Source organism: Phascolarctos cinereus, unplaced genomic scaffold (genome assembly GCF_003287225.1).
Source record: "Phascolarctos cinereus isolate Bilbo 61053 unplaced genomic scaffold, phaCin_HiC Scaffold_5;HRSCAF=322, whole genome shotgun sequence".
Taxonomy (NCBI): domain Eukaryota; kingdom Metazoa; phylum Chordata; class Mammalia; order Diprotodontia; family Phascolarctidae; genus Phascolarctos; species Phascolarctos cinereus.
Window position 1 is genome coordinate 303,311,679 of NW_027555958.1, and position 22,857 is coordinate 303,334,535.

General features: G+C 46.8%; 2 protein-coding genes across 2 annotated transcripts in view; both read right to left on the minus strand.

The window, feature by feature from the left end:
• The window catches only part of HAP1 (huntingtin associated protein 1), a 47,349-nt gene extending 43,605 nt beyond the window's left edge, over positions 1-3,744 (minus strand). Inside the window, exon 1 of the mRNA XM_020972691.1 lies at positions 3,592-3,744. Within this exon, the coding sequence (XP_020828350.1) occupies positions 3,592-3,744 (153 nt within the window). The remainder of the gene's footprint in view (positions 1-3,591) is intronic.
• Positions 3,745-5,101: 1,357 nt separating this feature from the next.
• JUP (junction plakoglobin) lies at positions 5,102-18,248 on the minus strand. The gene is given in 15 exon segments (XM_020972737.1): positions 5,102-6,018; positions 6,551-6,720; positions 6,987-7,026; positions 7,360-7,481; positions 7,627-7,777; positions 8,205-8,324; positions 8,570-8,725; positions 11,511-11,849; positions 12,693-12,796; positions 12,923-13,067; positions 14,054-14,255; positions 14,739-14,977; positions 15,214-15,312; positions 15,314-15,459; positions 18,024-18,248. Coding segments are annotated over 14 exon segments (2,232 nt in total). The 5' UTR covers positions 18,241-18,248; the 3' UTR covers positions 5,102-6,018; positions 6,551-6,568.
• Between the last annotated feature and the right edge of the window lie 4,609 nt (positions 18,249-22,857).

The window sequence follows — 22,857 nt, forward strand, 5'->3', positions numbered from 1 at the left end:
CCCCAAGCATAGCCATGTGCTGGACCCTGGCATCACAAGGAACAACTCTAACTTCTCTGCCTTAAAACCTTTATAACTTCCATCCCTCTCATCTCACTCCTACCCTTATTGAACCTGTTCTTCTCCTTTAATATGACCTCCAAATCCCTCAATTCTTCCCTATTCTTTAGGCCTCTTGTGCAGCTATGTGTCTTAGTAGACAAAGCACCAGGCCTAGGGTCAGGAAGACCAGAGTTCAAAAACGGCCTTAGACACTTCCTAGCTATATGATCCTGGGCAAGTCACTTAACTGTGTTTGCTTCAGTTTCCTCACCTGTAAAATGAGCTGGAGAAGGAAATGTCAAACCTCTCCAGTATTTCTGCCAGGAAAACCTCAAATGGGGTCATGTAAGAGTCAGAATGGACTGAAAATGACTGAACAACAAAGCTTCAATTGGCTCTGTACCCAAACTGCACCATGCAATCAGCCATTTCATCATACTTGTGCTAGAAATCCTTCCCATCTTAACCTTCCACCTTTGTCCTTTGCTAATTCCCAAGCCTGAGTAATCCCCCAATATCCTCCTCTCCGCTTCTACTCTTTAGCTACCAAACATTGCTAAAGTTGAGAACCTGTGCTTACTTTGTTTACTACAGATCCATACTGTCTAACTCTAGCTTAACCCCCCTCTGCTGCAAGTGATGCTAAAAAAAAATTCTCGTTGACTTTTTAATTAGTCAAAATATTTTGCATGCACCTAAACTCTGGAGCCCAGCCCAACCCTGTTCACTCCCAGGAGATGACCTCAGCGGCTGTTATTCTACTGAGAGATGGGAAAGGGAAGAGAAGGGCATTGATTAAGCACCTATTGCGTGCCAGGCACTGTGCTAAGTGCTTTACAAATATTATCCCATTGGAGAAAAGAGAAGTCCTCAAGCTGTAACACCTTCAATTTTTCTTTTCCACCCTAGAATTGTTCAGTATTTTCACTTTTCTCCTTCCCTCCCATCTAAGAAGATGAACTGTCCCCTTACCCCTTCGAGGCAAACCCTTCTGTGCAGTGAATTCCAATCTTTTCTGAGTCCTCCAGGATCTAGTCCCATCAATTATCCTTTGTCTTCACTAAACCTTTAATCTTTCCCTTTCTACCGGCCCCTTCTTCTGCCTATAGATGTGCCCAAGTGTCCCTTATGTTAGGGATAGGGATGTGGATTGAACTGGTGATTTCATGGTAGAGAACTTACCCCACCCAGGTCATAAGCAAATTCCCTCTACCAATGTAAGATGGCACATGGTCAGAAATTTATAATCTTAGAGAGTGGCCTAGAACACTGAGAGATTAAGTGATTTGCCTAAGGTCACACAACCTATATTTTGTCAGAGGCAGGACTTGAACCTGGGTCTTCCTGATTTCAAGGAGACTTTCTACCCATTACTCCCCAGAACAAAAACTTTCCCTTGATCCTGCCAATACTATCTTTTCTCTCCTTTCTTTCACCTTCTTAAAAGAAGGCTTTATACTCAATGGCTCTGATTCATCACCCACTCACAATCTGATTTCCTGACAATCTGATTCTTTGCTATGACTCATTCATTCAACAATGAACACATTCTCTGTTGAAATTACTCCTTCTTTCAAAGGTCACCAATGACCTCCTAGTTATGAAATTCAATTCTCAAAGTTACTCAGGCTCAAAACCTTTTGCTTCTTCTCTTGTACCCTCCATTTTTGTCAGTTACTACCTATGCCACTTTTTTTCCCCTATCCGTTGCCTCTTCACATCAGCCCTGGTATTCAAGGCCTTCCTTGACCTAGACTCAATCTACCTTTCTGCCCATATGGCCCACTAAAGATATATATGTATGCATGTATGTATGTATACATACATACACACATACATTGTGGTCCTCCCAACCTGAATTACTTCAGTTTACCAAGCACACTTTGTATTTTGCTGAATTCTTACCTTTGCTCAGGTTCCCACCATCTAGAATCCCCTTCTCACCCTCAGCTTTTGCCTATTGGAATTCTATTTATTCTTCAAGGCCAAGTTTAAATTCCATCTCTGTGAAGTTTTGCCTGATTATTCCAGACAGGACTCCTAAATTACTTTGTACTTCTTTTATGAGACTCAATCATTAACATACTATGCTATGTGTCCCCCATATTGTCCTATCTACCAAATTCTAAGTTTCTTGAGGATAGAAACTGGGTCTTTATTACACCAGCTCCAAGATCTAGAATTTTGAAATTCCTCTTTCCAACCACAACTGTCTATCCTTCCAATTCTCCTTCACATTAAAATCTACTCTTTGCTCTCATCACCAGCCCCTATTCTGTTCTCCCCATTCGTTTTCCCTCACTTCCTTTGTCTATGTATTGGCTTCCCTACATAACATCATAGAATTTAGAACTAGAAAGGACCTCAGATTCCGATATTCCAATGCGTTCATTTTACAGATGGTGTGGCACCTTAACCTCTTACCAGCTATTACCCAAAAATGTCTTGTCCCGTTAACATTCTCCTGTTCCCAATGAATCCTCAACCTTGTGTAACCCTCACCACCTGATTCCTTCACTCCTGGGATTCTGAGCAATTTACAAGACCAACAATTCTACTCACTACAAATTCTTGATACAAAATCTCAGTCAGGCTCTTCTTGCAGCTACTCAACAATCCTCCGATCTATGTTTATTTACTTTTTATCTTATTTCCCCAAAAGACCATTCCAAACTTCCTCTCAGCCCCAGTTACAGCCTGGCTCCCAAGATAACCTAACCCACTTCCTTTGAAAATATAGAGGCTATGCAACTTCGGAACTCTTTACCCCCATCATCCACTCTTGCTTCCCTTTGGTCACTTCACTAGAGGTATCCATCCCATTCCTTCCTGCCTTCCTCCAGAAGCCCAAGGCAATAGTCGTCCTTTCTCTTTCACCTCTCTTCAATCTCGGACTTACCACTCACTGCCTCTTTCCCATCTACCTACAAACATTCCCAGGGGAACTGGTGGTGCAGCGGATAAGGGCTGGCTGGGTCTGGAGCCAGAAAGACCAGAGTTCAAATCTGACCTCAGACACTTTCTAGGTGTGTGACCCCGGGGTAACTCACTTAACCCTGTTTGCCTCAGTTTCCTCAACTGTCAAATGAGCTGGAAAAGGAAATGGCAAACCATGCCAGTATCTTTGCCAAGAAAACTCCAAATAGGGACATGACTGAAAACAACTGAACAATAAACTTCAAGACTCCTTAGTTTTCAAAAAAAAAATCTGTTTTCCATACTATTTTCTCTCTTTTTTCTCTCTCATGGTTTTTCCTTTTTGTTCTGATTCTTCTTTCACAAGTAGGTAAATTTAATATGGAATGTGGAAATATGTTCAATAGCCTATATTAGATTGCATGCTTTCTTGGGGAGGGGGGAGGGCAGGGAAGGGGGAAAATTTAGAACTCAAAATCTTATAAAAGTGAATGTTGAAAATTAAAAATTAATTAAAAAATACAAACTAAAGAAAACTTTTTCCCCCCCAAAATTGAGTTTTTCAAAAATTTCATTTGCTCCCATGGCTCCAGTTAACACTTCTGTGCAATCTTCCACACATGCAGTCCTGACTTCTCTTTGAAATTTCACGTCCGCATCTTCAACTGCCTGAAGGGTATCTCCAACTAAAAGTTCCACTGTCACCTGAAAGTCCTTATGCTTCCCCTTTAAACTCGTTCCTCCGGGCCTCACCACCTCTGTCCGCAGCATCACCCATGGCTCCATGTTCACACCTTTAATGGTTTTCTTTGACTCCTTCTTTTCCCTCACAAGCAGTTACCAAGTCCTGTTGGCTCTACCTGGATCACGCAAGCATTCCCTCCGCTTTAATTCCACTGCTGTCACCCTAATACAGGCTTTTGCCACCTCCCTGCACCACTCCAATACCCTCCCTTAACAAGTTTTCCTGCTATTTCTTCCACCTCCCATCCATCTGTCACTTCACCATCAGAATCATCTTTCTACTACGCACAGATCTGGTCTTGTTACTCCTCTGCCCAAAATCTTCCACAGCCCTTTTCCACTTCCGCCACCACCCCTACCTTTCCAGGCTTGTCTCATATTGCTCCCCATCATGCACTCTGTCATCCACACTGCACTCTCTTTCTGACCTTGGGCTGCAATCACACGGCGTGGCTTGGTTCACACTGCTCCCTGGGACTGCTGGGCCCTCTGTCCCCTCTTTGCCTATTGAATTTTACTTTATTTTATTTATCTTTTAAATCACAATTCAAATGCCACCTCTTCCATAAAGTCTTCTGATCTGATCACCCTGCAAATTTGAAAACCATCTTCCTTTTCAGAGCCAACATTTAAGACTAATGCCCTTATATAATACTGTGTTGTTAAAGCCCTACTCCAATCCTCATTATGGTATTCAGGAGACACTGAATTCTTGAAAGCCACATCAATAAAATGGGCATAAGCTCTGGTAGGAAAGGCTCCAGGTACAGCCTTGGTGATAACTATGTGTCTTCTCATCTGAGGACCAGCCTAGCTAAGTCTGAAGAGACAATTTGGTAGCAAGGTGGTGGGATTTTTAGCCACGGTTCTCAAAGAACAGTTACCAAGGGCTTCAGATCCGTTTCAGTGGAGGAGGTATCTCCAAAATTACTAGAATATGCATGACCCCAGGATTGTGTCTGATCAAAACAATAGGCTCTTATTAAATTTACCTACTGGTTATCTCTTTTTCTCTACTCCATTCCTTGTCTGTATATTGCTACGTAAATATTCTTACATCACCGTGTGTGTCCTGTCTCCTCCATTAAATTAAGAGCTCAACTCACTAAGAGAAAGGACCTTCAGAGGACAATATTTCCTCCATCCTCTGGAGCATCTTCTGTGAGACCTGAGTATTCTACCCAAGATCATTCAATACAAGAAATTCATTAATTGAAGGACAAAATAAACTTTCTGGGATTTTTTTTTATCTGTGGTTGTGATCTCTCATCCCTAAACCTCCATGCAAGATGGTTTTGGAGGTAATGAGGGAGTTATGGAACCTTGACCCTCCCTTGTTTCCCCCCCATCCCTACGCACAACCCCGGCTCTCCAAAGCAGCTGCTTTTCAGACCCTTGATACGTTTTTTATTTTTATTCTTTGCTTTGGTCTATACAAAAAAAAACCAATAACCAAAAACTTACAGAGATTATAATCAAACTCTCAGTTATTGCTCTCCTCAGCTTCCCCTACCACTCCCAAGCAGGGCAGTGGGGGGAGAATGAAACAGGAAGAGGGAAGAAACCCACACCACACACCAGAGAGGGTCAGTCAAGAGTATGAGTTGCTTTTCCAGGGGTCAGAGCGGTTACATGGGGAAGTGGGAGGAGAGAAGGGGCTATGCACTGAGCTCTCTTTATCAGCTAAAAAGCCATTTCAGCATCCTGGAGAGAGAAGCAGAAAGTGTCCCAGAGTGAGATGACTCTTTCTCTCTCTGGGCTCATTTCATGTGGTCTGTCCCTTTATTTTTCAGAGTCCTTTGGAATAGAGAAACTTTGAGTTTCTGAAGTTTGAGTCCTAAACTCTGGGCTGGGGATCAGGAGGGGACTGGAAAAAGTAAATTCAGAAATCAGCACAAACCAAAGCTTCCCCAGGCTCCAGACTACCTGCACTGAGAGTTTGGAAAGGGGGAAGGGTGCCTGAGTGATTGGACCAGGGGCAGGTCATTGAGGCAGAGTAATGGAAAGGTGGCATATATATATATATATTAAAGCTTCAGGAGCCAGGGGAGGGAGATAAAGCTCCCGTGGCACAGGGCTGGGGGAGAGGGTCAGGGGATGTCAGGCCCTACACCCCACAGCGCTCAGTCACACACACTCACACACACACACACACACACAGAAAGAAAACTCAAAATTAATAAAAACCCTAAAGAGGAGAACCTCTTATGGGCATGGGCAAGTGAAGTCCCAGCCATTCAGCTTGGTCCTCTGCTCAGGCACTTTCTGTCTCAGTCCCTCACCTGGAGTTAGCCACTTAGGGATCAAGAATGATACCTGGGGGGGAAAAGAAAAAGTGAAACAGTCACTGACCAGACTATTTCTTCTCCGTGAGATTGCCCATATTAGCCCTACACCACCCTCTCTTCCCCTCCCTCATCTTCCCCCTCCCAAAGTCCTGGGCAGGTGTTCTACCCCAGGAGAATTGCTTCTCTTTCTGCCTGCTCCATCAAGGTGGAGATAAGAAAGATTAGCTCTGGAAGGACATTCCAAGTGGGAAACAGAATGTTCTTTGTCTTTCCCACAGTGATCAGAATAGTGATGTACATGTAGTGGGTACTCTATGTATTCTTTAAAAGTGTGTTGTTTTTTTTAAATCACAGGAATACGGGCACCTCAGAGCATAACTTTCTTGGGAGATCTCTGCACAGAAGAGACTCTCCCACCAATCTCATGTTGCTATTGCAATAAGAAAAAGGAACAACCTCCAGGGAAGAGATGAAGGGAACCCCAGAAGGGAGAGAAGTGAACTGGGTTAGGCCCGCATGTAAAGCTAGACAAAGAAGTCTCTTGGGGATGAAGGTCATACCATGAGTGAGGGGCTGGGTTAGGCTAGCATATGGTCAGCAGTAGGGTAGGGAGGCCGGAGACCATCACTGTAGGTGTCAATGGGGTAGTCCCCATCCATGTCCATGTGCATCTCCATGGGGTCCAGGGGTCCATCATTCGGGTACATGGAACGGTATGTGGCATCCAGGTCTGAGGAGAAAAGGGCTCAGTTGCGGAACCTCCAAGGTCACCGGAAAAGAGAATGGGCCCAGGAAGCTTCTGCCATCCAACTCCATCCCCTTCCTCCCCACATCCCCCACCTACATTTTTCAGTGCCCCACAGTTACTACTTGAGATATCAGGGGCCCCAGGGATTTTTATAGTCATTTATCAGCTAGCTTTGGAGATAGGACACAGACAGTACAGGACACACATACATGGAAACATTCTTGGGCTATTCTCTGCCATATACTCACCCTCTTGGTAAGGTTCGTTAATGGGGATCATGCTCTGGGCCTAGAGAAGAAGGAAACTTAAGATGTGGGGTTGGTAGAGGGAGGGAGAAGACGACAAATGGCAGAAACAGCTGCCTCTAGAAATACTGAACAGGTAGACGGGTGAAGTCTCCTTGGAGGAAGGTGGGGAAATGTAGCAATAAGTTCATGGCCCTCTTCTCACCACAAATTCACTTCCCAAGTTCAAACCCCAAGCTTAAATAGTCACCCTACTTATGTTCTGGTGGTCCCCATTACAAAGATGAGGGAGGCAGAAAATGTAAAGGAACTGGGTGGGTTGATGATCCTGGGGAAGAGGGAAGAGGATGACTGGGCTGAGGCCCACGATACTCACAGCCTCCCAGGCAGCCGGATCATGTTTGAAGAGTGAATTTGTGAGCTCTACAGAAACACGTTTGCGATAATCCGGGTTCTTGTCCTCAGAGATACGGAATAGAACGGCAGCGGCATAGGTCGCTGGTGGTAGGGAGGCAGGAACACAGGGAGTTAGAAGAGAGGGGGAGGACAAAGTCAGGACAAAGCCAGCCTCCTTGCCATCATGGCCATGGGAGCTCTGCGGGGTTTCAAGCCCTCCTCTCCCCTCCCTCAGCCGCTTCCTCACCAGTGCCTTCATTGCGGCAGTGCAAGAGCTCCATGAGCGGGGCCGAGGCCCCCTCGGCATCGATGGAGTCGGCAGCCTCTTTGTCCTGGGCCAGCTCACACAGCACTCCAGCTGCCACCCGCTGAATGTTCTCCACTGATGAGTACAGGAGCTGGGGAGGATAAGGACAGGACATAGGTCAGAATGTGACATGGGCAAAGGGCTGCTGGCCCCACCCCCACCCCCTACTACCTCTCCGCCTTCCTGCTTTCCAAAGGGCTCCTCAACATTATCACCTTCCTTCCTATTTTCACAGTGAAAGCCACACTGGGACGGGGCATTTCTGAAGGAATAAGAATGCCAAGGCACAGACATCTCTGCCTGAGTGCAGAGAAGCCTGTGGTTCTAGACATGAAGCAGGTAGTTAAGAAAGGTACCTTGACAGGGAGCTTCTGAGATCAGAAACTAAGGAAACTGGACTTCTCCCATTCTCCATATTTCCCATCAGCACAACATAAGACTTTCCCTTCAGTTGGGTAAAGAGTAGAAAAAGATAGCGTGTCTGGGCCTATCCTGCTGCCCACCCACCCTGAACTCACCTGTACAAACAGAGGGATGGTGTTCAACCGGAAGATCTCCATACGGTTCATGGGATCCCGGGCAAGGATGTGCAGGGCACCAGTACAGCCTTCTACAATTTCCTCCATCTTTACACCATCCTGCAAACATATACTGGCATTATGAGAGGGAGACAACAGAGCAGTCCTCAGAGTTCCAGCAAACAGCAGGTACTACATTCACAGTCCAGAGCCAAACCAAGGAGCAGGCACCCCTCCCTGACGATGGGGTGGCACCAAATCCCTTCTCTGTTGTCTGGCCCTTTACAGGCCTCTCCTTGATGAGTAGCAGAGCTTGGGGAAGGGGAAAAAGTAGGGCAAAGGGGGTACCATCCAAGTATACTCACCGTGTAGGGCTGCTGTGTGCCTGCAGCCACATGGCGTTGGGCGTCCTGATGGGCCTTGACCAACAACTGGACAAGGCGGGGAATGACCGCCGCCTCTTGCAGGGGAGCATGGTTGGCAGGACACAAGGCCAGGTTCCTGATTAATCCAATAGTTGCCTGATAAAAAAGGGGAAAGGGGAAAGGACAGTGAATACAAGCACTTTCTGAACACCCAGAGAATTGATCAGCTTCCCAGCACCACAGCATCAAATCCCTTAACTTTAACACAGGAACATGATAAAAGATTTGCAGTGAATCAAATAGCCTCATCAATAGATTTCCTTCTCTCCTCTTCCTGATCAATCACAGTCAATTCAATTCAACAAACATTAAATACATACTATATGCCCTTGCATGGTGCTGGAATAAAAAATAAAATAAAAAAAAAAATAAAAGTCTCTGCCTTTAAGGCATTTGCATTCTTCTATAGAATATACCGTATTCCCAAATAAGTAAAGACAAGCACATACAAAGTAATTCTGAGAGGGAAAGAACACGTCTTGGGGAGGTCACAGGGCAGTGGAGGGGATGGTTGATAGTGTCAAAAATTGCAGAGAGGTCAAATAAATTTCAGACTGAGAACACTGGAGTGTATTTAGCAGTTAAGAGATGACAGGTAACTTTGGAGACAGAAGTTTCTGCCAAGTCTTGGGGTTGAAGGTCCATGGGGTTGTAAGGGATTGAGAAGTGAGTTAGAGGTGAGGCAATGGAGGCGAGCAGTACAGACAACCTTTACTAAGAGTCTGGCTGTGAGAGGGAGAGGATATACAGGATGAGGGTTCAAAGGGATGGAAGGGTCAACTGATGGGTTTTTAAGAACAGAGGAGGCCTGGGCATGCTTGTAATTCAATCCAATTCAATAGGAATGTATGCAGCTGTATAACCTCTATCAGATTGCTTACTGTCTCAGGGAAGGGAGAAGGGGAGGGAGGGAAGGATAGAATTTGGAACTCAAAACTTTAAAAAAAAACCCACAAATGTTAAAAATTATATTTACATGTAATTGGGGTGAAAATGAAATGTTAAAAAAAAAAAGAATATATGCTGCACTCAGTATGGGTTAGGCACAAGGGATACGAAGACAAAATTGAAAACACCCCTTGCCCTCAAGGAGCTTACACTCTATTGACAGGCAACAGCTGGTACAAAGAGCAGTAAATACAAAGTATATGCAAAATGAAGATCAAAAGGTGTAGGACTTGGACTGGGAGAATGTTGACTTAGGGGATCAAGGAAGGCTTCTTGTAGGAGGTGGCACTTGACTTGAGCCTCAAAGGGAAGGAGGGGCTCCTTGAGGTAGAAGTGAGGAGGGAGAGCATTCCAGTTTGGCAAGAACAGAGCATGGGGTGCAGAATAATGTGTAAACAGCCAGGAAAGAGAAACAGGAGCCAGACTGTGAAAGGCTTTAAATGCCAAACAGAAGTTTTATATTTGATCCCCAGAGGCATGAGGGGACCCCCAGAGCTTTGAGAGCAAGAGACTAATATAATCAACCTACTGCTTTAGGAATATCATTTTGGCAGCTAAGTGGAGAAGCGATTGGAGAGGATTGGATTCTGGGAAGCTATTCCATAAATCCAGGTGACAGGTGATGAGGGCCTGAACTAGGGAAGTGGCCATATGGGTAAAAGGCAAGGATGTACATATGCATGGATCAGTGCTTTGATCTTATACCATGTATCAATTGAGCTGCTCTGAAAGGTCCTGCCACCATCACCCCAAACCCCACTTCCCAGCATCACGGCCCTTTAGACCTTCTCTCATTCTGGTCACCTCACGTCAACTAAAGACATCCTTCTCAAGCTAAGGCGTGTACCTCATAGAACTTTGGGCTCCTCTTGTATACCTCACCATAACATATTGTGCTTATATTTGTGTATTTGTCTTATCCCTTCTGCTATTCAATTCAATAAATATTTATTGAAAGCCTGATCCATGCAGGGCATTGTGCTAGGCACAAGGAGATGCAAGAAAAAATGAAACAGCCCCCTGCCCTCAAGGATCTTAGTGGCCAGTTTGGCTGAAAGGCAGAATGCATGAAGGAGAGTTGATGAGCAAGAACCCCGGAAAGTAAGATGGAGTCATATTGGGAAGGGTATTAAAAACCAAATAAAGAAGATTGTATTTTTATCCTAGAGGCAAAAGGTACCACTAGAGCTTCTTGAGCACAGGAGTAATGGGGTCAGGCCTACACTTTAAGACTATTACTTCAGGAACCATGTGAGTGATGGACTGGAGAGGGGAGGTATTGGATACAAGGGGGCCAGTTAGGAAACGACAATCGTGTAGGCAAAGAGTGATGAGGGTCTGAATTAGGGTGGTGGCCATGTGAGTGGACAAAAGGGGAAGGATTCACGACACATTATGGAGGAAGAATGGACAAGACTTGGCCACATATTGGATGTGAACAATTTGGGGGAAGGAAGAATGGAAGGTGACTCTGGGATTGGGAAGTTGGGCACCAAAAAGATGGTGGTGCCTTCATTGGAAATAGAGAAGTTATGAAAGGAGCGATGTTTTGGGAGAAAGAAAATGAGTTCTACTTAGAACATATTGAGTTTGAGATGCTTATGGGACATCCAACTGTAGGTATCTATTAGGCAGTTCATGATGTGAAAATGGATAGTCTTAGGCTGAAAGTTTTACCTTCTTCAACTTGATATCCCCATAGATCTTAATACAGTGCCTTGCATCTAGTAGGTGCTCAATAAATATTTGCTGCATGAAGAAGTCTTCAGGAAAGGTGTTATTCTTTGTCATCCTCTCTCTTAACTCTGGCCATCGAAAAGTGAGACTTGCTCTAGTCTAACTGGCTTCAGTTGTGACCGTATTGCACTCAGAAGATTCTGCCGATCGGGCTGCTCTGCCAGCTCCCTCCCTCAGCCCGTCTAGAAGGCAATACCTTAACCAGAGGCCACTGGCTGGGCTGGTTCAGCAGCTTGACGATGGCAGGGATGCCATAGTTCAGGCGCACAGAATTCTGGGCCATCTCAGCCTCCGGGTGGCGGCTGGTGAGATGCCGCAGCGCACAGACAGCAGGCTCGGTGATGTCGTCTTTGTCGCCGGCACGCAGGATGGCATGGATCAGCGCCTCCACGCCACTGTTCTGCGTCACTAGCGTCTTGTTCTTGCTGTTGTTGCAGGTCAGGTTGGAAAGGGTGCCCGTGGCACAGGTCAGCACGTTCACATCGTCCACACTCAGCTGGTTGACCAGGACCTTCAACACGCTGTCCAGGCCCTCCTGGGGAAGAGAAGAGAACGCGAGCTCCTTGAGGACAAGGACTGTTTCTGCCTTTTCTGCATATGCCCAGTGTTTAGTACAGTGTCTAGCCCATAGTAAATGCTTATCAATTGATTGAACAAGGTACTCCTTCTGAAATCCTCCCTCCTTCCAACTTTCCAGTGTTCTTGACCTTATACCATGCTTCAGCTGAGCTGACCTACCAGGTCCCACCACCTCTCCCTTCCCCCCCACCCCCAACAGCAACACAGACTCTGAAGTCCTAACTAATCCTCCAGACTGAGCCAGTGTCTGGCATACTTCTCTCCACTGGTCTGCCATTCCAACTCTGTCCTTGTCACCTGAACAGAGTGGGGTAGGGCATGCAGCCCTTAAGGACAGCGGACTAGGTAAGACATTGGCATTATGGGGGGAGATGTGGAAAATTGGGCTAATACTATGCAATATTTTGAAGTAAACTGTCCCACCGCTTCCTCATTTCCCACTATCCTCTTTCATCTCAAATCCCTAGTACCTTCAAAGTCTCTATTCCACAAATTTTTCCTAACAAAACCGAATCTTGAGTCCTTCCTACACATTAATATGTAAATGATCCCTTCCAAGGATTAAAGCTGTAAATCAAAGTGAAGAAGCTCTGAAGATGGATTTCAGGCATCAGCTTCCAAGTAGGAGAGGATTTCAGAATATCTGGCATTCCTGGCTGCTTCAGTCATACCACATAAAGGAAGGGGTATTAGATCCCTGGGGAGTGGATGTGGAGGGGGTGGGGTTAAGGAGGCCACCAACAGGAGAGGAATGGGAGGACATGAAGGGCTCAGGAGGGATGAGTCCCCAGGCTCTTACCTGCTTAGTGGCTACATCTGAGAGGTTACGCAGGGTCCACAGACAGTTTTGCACAAGGCGAGGGCTGTTGCTTGTCAAGTGTTTGCCCAGGGCCTGCATACCACCTAGATATGGAGAAGAAATAGCATTATGAGGGATTGACATAGCCAGTGATGCATGCAGAGCCCCACCTACCCACTGGCTCATCCCCCAAGTCTCATTCAAAGGTCTCTGCTAAATGAGTGCCTCACCAGCCTCCACGATGGCAGGCTTGTTGCTGGGGCACACAGACAGCACCTTGAGCACGCGGCTTGTGGTCCAGAGCAGCTTCTCGTAACTATAGTTACGCATAATCTGCACCAGGGCCTGGGGGCCCCCATTGGCCAGGATGATGAGCTGTAGAGGAAGCAAAGTGAGAGAGGGAGGCTGAGCATAGGCAGTGTTGGCAGGAGGATGTTAACATGGACCATGGATCTATGTGGTTTCAACTAGAAACTGGACGGGCCAGAGGCGGAGGCTTCAGCAGGGCAGAGAGGGCAGCCGGCAGAAGAGGCTTCTCGACAAACAGTCAGTGAATAGTCAACAAACATTTATTAAGTGCTTACTACATGCCAGCTATTGTGCTAAGTGCTGGGGATATAGAGAAAGGCAAAAAAACACAATTTCTGTTCTCCAGAAGCTCATAATTTAGTTGGGGAGACAAAAGCAACTATGTAAATACAAAGATGCAGTTGGTTGTTAGCCTTCATCCTCAAAGAGGATCAACATGACATGACTTATGTCGGGGTCAAGTTACAGTGTGTCTGACTGTGGCTGATCAAACCAATAGGAGCTTAGAAGGCTCTACCACAAGTCGGGCACAAATTGTCCATGTGGACATTGGCAGTGGAGATGTCTCTCAATTTGTGCATCTACGTTTCTTCACATACAAAGATAGCCAGAACAGATGGAAAGTAATCTCAGATCTCAAAGGAACAGCCAAGGGTGGGAACCAGAGTAAGAAAGGCTTCCTACAGAAGATGGGATCTTGAAGAAAGCCAGGAGAGGAAGGAGATAGTGATGAGGAAGGAGAGCACTCCAGGCACGGGGGGAGCCAGTGGAAAGGCACCATGCCGGAAGGTAGAGCGTAGCGTTGACGGAACAGCAAGGAGGCCAAAGAAGCTAGGAACGTGGAGGAGAGTAAAGCATGAGAAGAGAGTGGGAAAGCAGAAAGAAGACAAGCTGTAGAGCCCTTAAACAACAAGCAGAGGATTTCATGTTTGATCCTGATGGGGTAGAAGGGAGCCACTGGAATTTGAGTGTGGGCAAGATGAATGCTGCAGGAAAATCCCTGTGGCAGCTGGAGAGGGGAGAGACTCAAGGCACCCAGATGACGACCTCACCTTGCTCTCCTGGTTGCCATAGGCAAGTAGCTGCAGGCAGTCAGTGGTGATGGCCAGGAATTTGGGGTTGTTCTTGTTGAGGAGGGGCACCATTTTCTGTAGCCCATCAGCCAGGCGGACAGCCATCTTGGCACCCTCTTGATACAGCAGCAGGTTATGCAATGTTGTGATGGCATAGAACAGGACTGATTCCACTGGAGAACTGTGAGGGGAAGATAGAGCCATGGGGGGTTAGGGAAGGCATGAAAGATGCACCCCCTTCAATGCACCCAGAGCCTCATACCCCATGTCATCAGAAAATGAGGTTCAAAGAGCTCCCAGTTGGGAAAGGGAAGATGGCAGCTAGGGGTAATATAGCAATGAGAAGCTAGGGTAAGGATTAGCTTAAGCTACAGCACTGGGCCAGGAGACACAGGATTCTTGGCACCCCATCATCAGGGCCCATCTCCTCCATGAAGCCTTCCCAGACTACTCCAACTCCTCACAGTCCTCTCCCATTTTTGCACTGTAGACTTAACATTCTGTACTGTACCCCCTTTACTATCATTTATTGCTCCTTCATCGCTTCAAACGTGCTAAGACTCATTTCAACTTGACAGTAAGTTTCTTGGGGACAGGGATCCTATCCCGCCTTGTGCTTCTCTATATCTAGGTACTTGATAAATACTCGCTGCCCAATTAATACCTGAGCATGCGGACCAAAGCAGGGATGCCCCCTGACTTGAAGATGGCAAGCAGCCCCTCACGATGGTGAGAGAGATTGTGCAGGATGCTGGTGGTGCAGCGGGCAGTATCCAGATCACTGGTGTTCTGCATGGTGCGCACGACAGCGGCCACCAGCTGGGGTGAGCCCATCAGCGCCCGCCGGGACGCCTCCTTCTTTGATAGCTGATTCACAATCATGGCTGCCTTACTCACCACCACCTGCAGGATAGTGGGGTGGAAGGGAAAGATTGGAGAAGGTTAGCATTGGTGCTGAAAGACCACAGAGGGGCTGCCCTACCCTGGAAGCAGGGAGGCTGGACCCTCCCATAATAATCCTATAACCAATGGCCTTGATGCTGATTTCTTAGGATTCACCCCCACCCCCACCCCTCAGCACTATCAGCAAATTCCTTATAATCAGGTTTTCCCATTTCTCCCCAGCCCCTGCCACCAACCGGGTCCTCATCATTGAGCAGCTTGGTGAGTTCAGGCAGGGCTCGTGTGGCCAGCTCAGCATCATCCTGGTAGTTGATGAGGTGGACGATGGCCGATTTTTAATAGCTGTGAGGGCTCGGCTAATCGCTGCACGTTGGTGGCCTGTCCTTCAATCTGGGTGGTCAATAGGACAGAACGGTCCTCGGTCGTCTCAGGGTACATGGCTGCCCTCACCCTCTGGGCCCTTGTCATTGCCATCTGGCATTCTAGGATCACCTGGAAGCAAAGGAAAGGCAGGTTTGAAAGGTGGGGTTCCATGTACGTGGAGAACGGTGCCGTATGTGGAATGGCCCTAACCACTGCCCTGGCCCCACCTCCAGATTTCTCTAGGACTTCCCTCAGCCCCCTTCTTTGACATCTTGCCTATCTTGCTGTGGCTATGTGTTCTAATGGAAAGACCAGAAGGCTGGTTTGTCAGGAGATATGAATTCTAATGCCAGCTCTGAGAGTAACTTGCCAAAAGATCATAGTTAAGTTGCTTAACTTTATCAGGCCTTAGCTTCCTTTCCCTACATAATAGAAACTAATCTACCTACCACATAGGCACTATAGAAATATAAGATGATAATTTCCCCATGAAACTCCACAAAGATTTATTAAGTACATTATGTATAAGGCACTATGGTAATGAGACATAAAACAAGGGTCACTGCCCTCAAAATGCTGACAACCTAGTAGGGGAAATAAGATAAGTTCAATTCAAAATGGAACTTGGGCAAAGGTTCAGAGGAGGAAAAGATCATTTCTGTTTGTTTGTTTGTTTTCTGGTTTCAGGCAATTGGGGTTAAGCAACTTGCCCAGGGTCACACAGCTAGTAAGTGTCAAGTGCTTGGTTTGAGGTCAGATTTGAACTCAGGTCCTCCTGACTTCAGGGCCAGCACTCTATCCACTGCGCCACCTAGCTGCCCTGGAAAAGATCTTTTCTGACAAGAATTCATAAAAAGGCTAGCATTTGAGCAGGGCCTTGAAGCATAAGTAGGATTTTAAAAAGTGAAAATGTAGAGACAGCTAGGTAGAGCAGTAGATAGAGCACTGGCCCTGGAGTTAGGAAGACCCAAGTTCAAATCCAGCCTTAGACATTTATTAGCTGTGTGACCCTGGGCAAGTCATTTAACCCCATTGTCTCTAAAAAAAAAAAAAAGCGAAAATGTGAGTATTCCAGGCAGAGGGAATCCTATGAGCAAGGAACATTAGTGGGACATGTTAGTGAGCAGTACAGCTTGGCTAGAGCATAGAAAACTTGGATGGGAGTAAATGAGATAAGGCCAAAGCCAGATTGTGGAAGGCCCTGAATGTCAGGCTGAGGATTTAAGACTATCCTGTAAGTAATAAGGGCCCAAGAAAGTTTTGAACAGAGTGTAACATAATCAGAACTGCTATGCATAAATTAGATTAATCCCACAACAGGGCATAGGAAATATCAGAGGCAGGAAGACCAGTTAGTAAGCTATTGCAATCAGCCAGGTGAGAGGTAATAATGGTCTATACCAGGGTGGTGGCAGTAAAGTACGAAGGAAGGAACAGATTCAAGAGATAAGACAGGATTAGACATGGGAAAGATGACATTCCACCATATACCCAACTGTATGATGGGTAGACCTGACACAGAAACCAAGAGGTCAATGATGTCCAACACTATCCTGCCAGGGAAAGAGCAGGGGCTGGGAATCAAGAGTCCTGCCTTTCAGCCCAGAGATCCATTCATCAGATAGACAGATGGAATACTGAAACTCCGCTGCCTTGCCTTGGCAATGGAGTTGGCACTTTCTCCTCATTCTGGAAATTGAGAAGAGTATGCCCTTCTGTCTCCTGTCTAAGGCAGTTTCCCCAGATATAGAATAGGACTTAGCCGAATGGGTCTCCCTACCCCCCCCCAAACCCTCAATAAGCACCTCCCCCAGTCTGGGAGTGGTAGATCCAGAGGCTTCCCAGAGCAGCCCCACCCTGGCAATTGCCCAAATGCCCCTTGGCAGAGGGAGTTGGAACAGCCCCACCCTCTAATTAGACAGGAAGGAGGAGACAGTCTCTGCTCCCTCCCTGCCTGCCTGCAGTGATTCCAGGCTTTCAGCTACCAAAGCAATACCTGACAATGCCAAACATAAGGGCTGGCTGCCCACAGATAGATGCCCTGATTGCTAAGGTCCTTAGTGCCCTCAGAGCCCTTTCAGAGACCTCACCTTTACTATTACCAGCTCAGACAAATACATGCAGCCTTACCCATCCATGAACACTGAAAGTCGTTACTAGCTTTTAACAATCAAAAGACACAGATAATCCACAATCCAGAGAAAACAACTACAACAGTCATTTCTTAAAAGCCTTCTATGGGTAGATCACTGTGTTGGGTGATGAGAGAGATACAAATTTAGAGGGGTGTGGAGGACAGCTCAAGCAAGTCACTGTTTTTACTCTGCCATCTTAGCTCCACCCCCGAGAGATACAAATTTAACCAAGACCTGGTCTGGGCCTTCCATGAAGGCCAAGTTGCTTACAGATAGTTGGCTGCTAAATAATCAATGGACCAGTAATGATCCTGGCATACACCCAGAAATATGAGCCTGCACACACCTAGGACTCCTCTTTGCCCAGTCAAAGCAGAACAATCTCCCCTCATCTATTCCAATAAGTCTTCCCACCACCCCACTCTTACCACTCTATGGCCCCTTGGCATTGCACCCAGTTTGTCCCTGAACATTTTGTATGGGCATGGGGCTTTTCTCTCCCATCAGATTGGCTCCTTCTCTAGTGCCAACACAGAGAGTCATGTGACTGCACTAACCTTGGCTCTGGGGAGCCCCCTGGGAGTAGGTGGTGGTTTTCTTGAGTGTGTATTGGCGGCCACAGGCCTCATCCTCCTCGACAATACCTTTACCGCTGACTGATGGCACACAGGTGTTGGCCCCAGAGTGGATGCCCGAGTCGTAGGTGTATGTCTGCTGCCATTCTGTCACCTTGATGGGCTGCTCAACCAGATTGATCACCTCCATGGCAGTTGCTGCTGATACATGCAAGGGATAAAAGGGTCAGACAGCTCCAGGAAAGGTCCCTCACACCACTCCCTAGGCTTCTTTCTAGCTCCCATCACCATCAATTTTCTTTTAAACCCTTTCCCCATTTCAGCTGCATCCACCAGTCTCTTCTAGCCTGTTAATTCTTCTCTCCCACCTCCCTTCCCAATCCAATGCCAGCTCTTCCTCCTATTGCTGAAAGCTAAAAGGAGTTTTTTTACTGGACCCTTCCCAACAACCTAGACAGGCTGCCCTCACCCACAGACACGGCTGTCCCCCACCTCCTTCACCCACTCTTCCCACCAGGATCAGCTGTAGGAATCAAGCTGAAGATCCAGGAAGCTTACCCAGAAAGGGCACAGAGCTATCTGTTCAGTGTCCCAGTGTTGTCTGAACAGGTAGAGAGAGGAGTGAGTACACAGGGAGCGGCAGAGAAATGACGCACGGTCTCAAGGGGAAGGTGGAGTTACAAGGTGCCTGGAGCTGGGTGGGTGGACACCAGGGTGTACATGCACTCCACTCACCATCACCGAACTGTCCACTCCAGTGAAAGGAGTTTGGGATGGGAGGGGTGCATGACATCATAGGTATGTATGTGCAAAGAGGCAGGAAAGAACTACCTCTCCAAGACTAGACTAGCTCATCCCCTCCTCTCCACCACTCCCCCAAAATCAGAACGATAGGTCTCTGAGGTACCCATCCCATTCCATCCTACCACCTCACGTGGGGCTCTAGGGGGCTATTTCTGATAGCTCCACTCCCAAGAAGGATTCAATAGCAGCAGGGAGTGATGGGCAGGGCTTAGGGGAACAGGCCAAACTGGTTTCTCCAGGGACCAACTATCCAGAAAACAGGGAAAATATTATGAACACTTGGTCACAGTCATACGTTGAGACAATCACATAGTCACTCTCCCTTCCTAGGTGAAGCAAGAGCTAACGTGGGATAATTCACAGGAGGCCAGACACTAACTTTCCTTATAGAGATAGCCTCTCCTTCTAGGGTTGCTGCCCTGCTGCCACCTCTTTCCCCTTATCCTACAGAATCTAGTCAATCAGGTAAGACCCTGTGGATGGCCAATGACAACAGTTGTCTTTTACTTCAACCTGCAGATCCTTAAGAGCTAAAAGCCTGACTTCTCCATGCATTAATAGAGAATGCTTCCTTTTTCTCTACTTCAGAAATGATTGATTCAGTTAGCTAGAGTACTGTGTTAATGAAGCCAACATCACAGCTTCAATCCCCCCTAGGCTGAGTAAGCACCACACAATGGAAAAACTCCGTTTTCCCAACAGATTGGGCACTTAATTCTAGCCAGAACACACTCCATTTGTTACAAGGGAAGGGCAGGGTGACAGAAAGCTAGTTCATTCAGAGTTAACTCATTCCCACCAGCAGAATAAACAATTCAGAGTGCCCGTCCCACTGACAATGGGTCAATTAGAGGGTCATCCCCATAAAGGAAGATCTTATTTCTTCTTTTCTTGCTGCCTTTCATGGCCAGATAAAGCCAGCTCCGCCCAGCTCCCTGCCAGCACACCACCTGAGACAGGCAGGGCCAGGAGAGAGAGATCAGCTTCTTCCCTCCTTCCCCGAATGACTCAGAGTTTCAGGGCTGATAAGTGGAATGTGCCAGAGAGGCCCAGAAAGACAGACAGGACAGGCACAGGCTCCAGCCAGATGCGCCCAGCTGCTTTCCTGGCATTCTCTACAGGAAAGACAGGGCCGTCTCTGGCTATTTCAGGAGCAAGCCCACAGCTCCCTGCCCCTGCTCCCACACTCTTCCCCAGGGCCTCCAGGAGGCAAAGAGAGAGGAGGGGGGTGAGGCAACAGGAGGCCTAGACGAAACCTTTGGAGCCAGTAATCCAGGTCCCTGAAGACTTTTCCTCCATCCCCAAAACCAGAGTCCTTAAGGTTAGAGGTGGGGGGTAAAGGGAATGCCATACATTCATCCTACACAGTTCAAGCCTGTCACTTGAGTTCTGGTTTTCATTTCCTCCTCCAGTGTGGAAGAAAACCAGCGTAGGAAGAGGCAAACTATGTCAGTAAATAAGGTCACCTTAACCCCCTAGACGGCATTCAGCTCTGTCTGGGCAGGGAGGAGGGCTCACCTCCTGACATTAACCTCGAGGTCAACAAGGACAGGAACGCTCTGGCTCTTCCATTAGCCCAGTCCCATTAATTATGGCCACAGAGAGGTTTCTATTTAAGCCCCTCATCCCCCTACTCCATCCAAATCAATTTGCTCTGCTTCCAAATCAAAGAAGACAACAAGGTCAAGGCCAGCAACAGGAACACTGGGTTACATGGAAGCCATCTGTCCCCAGGGCCTTGAGCCAAGCTGAAGCAGCAACAGAGAGGGTACTAATTCCTTATTGTACTGCAGAGTCAATTATCCCAGAGGTCAGAGGTCATTGTTAAGGCTATTCCCACTGGACTTTCTCCTCTGATTTCCAATAGGGGTTAGGGAAAGCTGTGACAGAGATCTCCCTAGTCTGGATACCCCAAGGGGGTAAGTCTGATGTCACAGGTGGTTTTTATCACCTGTTAGCAGCTTGGGACAGTCAGGAGGGAAGGAAAGAGGATGCTGGCAGTGGGGCCAGAGGGAAGTGAGCACCAGCTACACTTTTCCATCCATCCACCTTAGGCTGGTGGGATAAGGGGAAGGAGATTACAGGGCAGCAGCCCCAGAAGGAGAGGATCTAGCCGCTGAGGGCCACCCTAAGTTCATCCCACCTAGTGAGAAAAGGGTGATTGTGTGACTATCTCCAAATTTGTCTGGATGATCAAAACATTCACCAGGAGAGCAATATCTCCAAGGCATTGTCACCTTCTAGATTTGGTAACTGTGAGAAGTGTGTAGGTGGGAAATGGGAGAAAAGTTAACTGGAGAAAAATTTGAGGGTTAGCAAAATGAGTGTCTTAAAATTATTCAGTGGAAGGGGAATATAATATTTCTCCTCTCTGAGGACAGGTTCAGAGGATAAGGCTAAGTCTAAGCAAGCTACGGGTTACAGTGAGGCAGTACAGTACTGAGTACAGAGCCCAGGATGACTTTGAATCAGAAGATGTGAGCACGAACCCCAATTCTGTCACTTATTGTGTGATTTTGGGCAAATCACTGTTTCCTTCTCTGCAAAATGGGAATAATATACCTTTGCTATTTCACGGTTTTGTTGCTATAAAACATGACATAGTAACTGACCTTTACAGTCACGTTAAACCTTGCAAAGCCATTTACACATATTACTTTATTTCACCCTTTAAGGTAGGTTCTGATAAGGAAACTGAGGCTGGGGAAATTAACTGACTTGCTCATAGCCAAATATTGTTGTTCAGTTGTGTCCAACTCTTCGTGACTCCATTTGGGGTTTTCTTGGCAAAGATAATGGGGTATTTTGCTATTTCCTTCTCCAGCTGATTTTACAGATGAGGAAACTGAGGCAGAGTAAAATGACTTGCACAAGATCACACAGCTAGTAAGTGTCTAAAGCCAGATTTGAACTCAGGGAGATATGTCTTCCTGACTCCAGGCCGGGCACTCTAGCCACTGTGCCACCTAGCAGCCCACTGATAGCTAAATATCTAGTGTCCTAGGGAGGATCTGAACCCAAGTTTTCTTGATGCCAAATCCATAACTTAATCCGCTACTTCAGGTTGTATATTTTGTACAAATTTTAGCGGTTATTATTATTATCATCATCCTTTATCACCACTGTTGCCTGGCAGGATGTTCAGGCAGTCCATCCCAAGTAGTAAACACCTTGCTACCCAAATGCTCAGCCCAGGAGGGCTTTATGTACCATGGGAATAGGGAAAACAATATAAGGGGCCATTGGGTTTGGTCTGGGCTTCATGTCAGCCCTTCCTTACTTCCTGTAAAGAAACCAAGTCCTACCTATACCTCTAGCCCCAGAAACAGAGACAGAAAAAGGCTTTTAAAAATTGAATAGGGAAGTCTTTGTTTAGTACAAGTTCTATTGTTGGCACTAAGAGCGGAAGGAGCCGTCTCTCCTGGGGTAACTTCTGGCTCAGGGTAGGGGAAAAGATAGGCTAACTGTCCAGTGGTATGTGCACCAGAGATATGTGCAAGTGGATTTGAGTGTGTTCACATGATCACATGGGCAATCAAACTCCCAAGAGTAACTGGTGTGAGGCACGATGCTCCCCTCCCTCCCAGGTCCCTTTTCCATAGCTTTAAAGCCCTCTTTGCAAAAACTGCAGTAATTCCAGCTGGATATCACCCATGCATCCTAAATCTGAATGCAGCCAGACAGAAGGAGAGCCCATCCACCCAGCAAAGAGTGTGACCCAAGGTGGGAGGAGAGGAGGGCAGGGGAGGGTAATTAAAAATAGCCTTGGGCTCTCAGCCTGGACTAAGTTTGCTATGTCCCCAGTGATAACGAGCTAGGGTGACAGGAAAAGGTTTGGTTGCCTCTCCTACTTTCTTTGTAATGCTGTCTTTTATTTCTGAGGACATGTGACTGGTCTCCAAATTTTGTTCATCCAACACTATGGAGTAAACACTTTGAGTTTATTTTGCTCATTTACAAACTATATACACATACTGCTATACTAATAATTGTATATCTTACA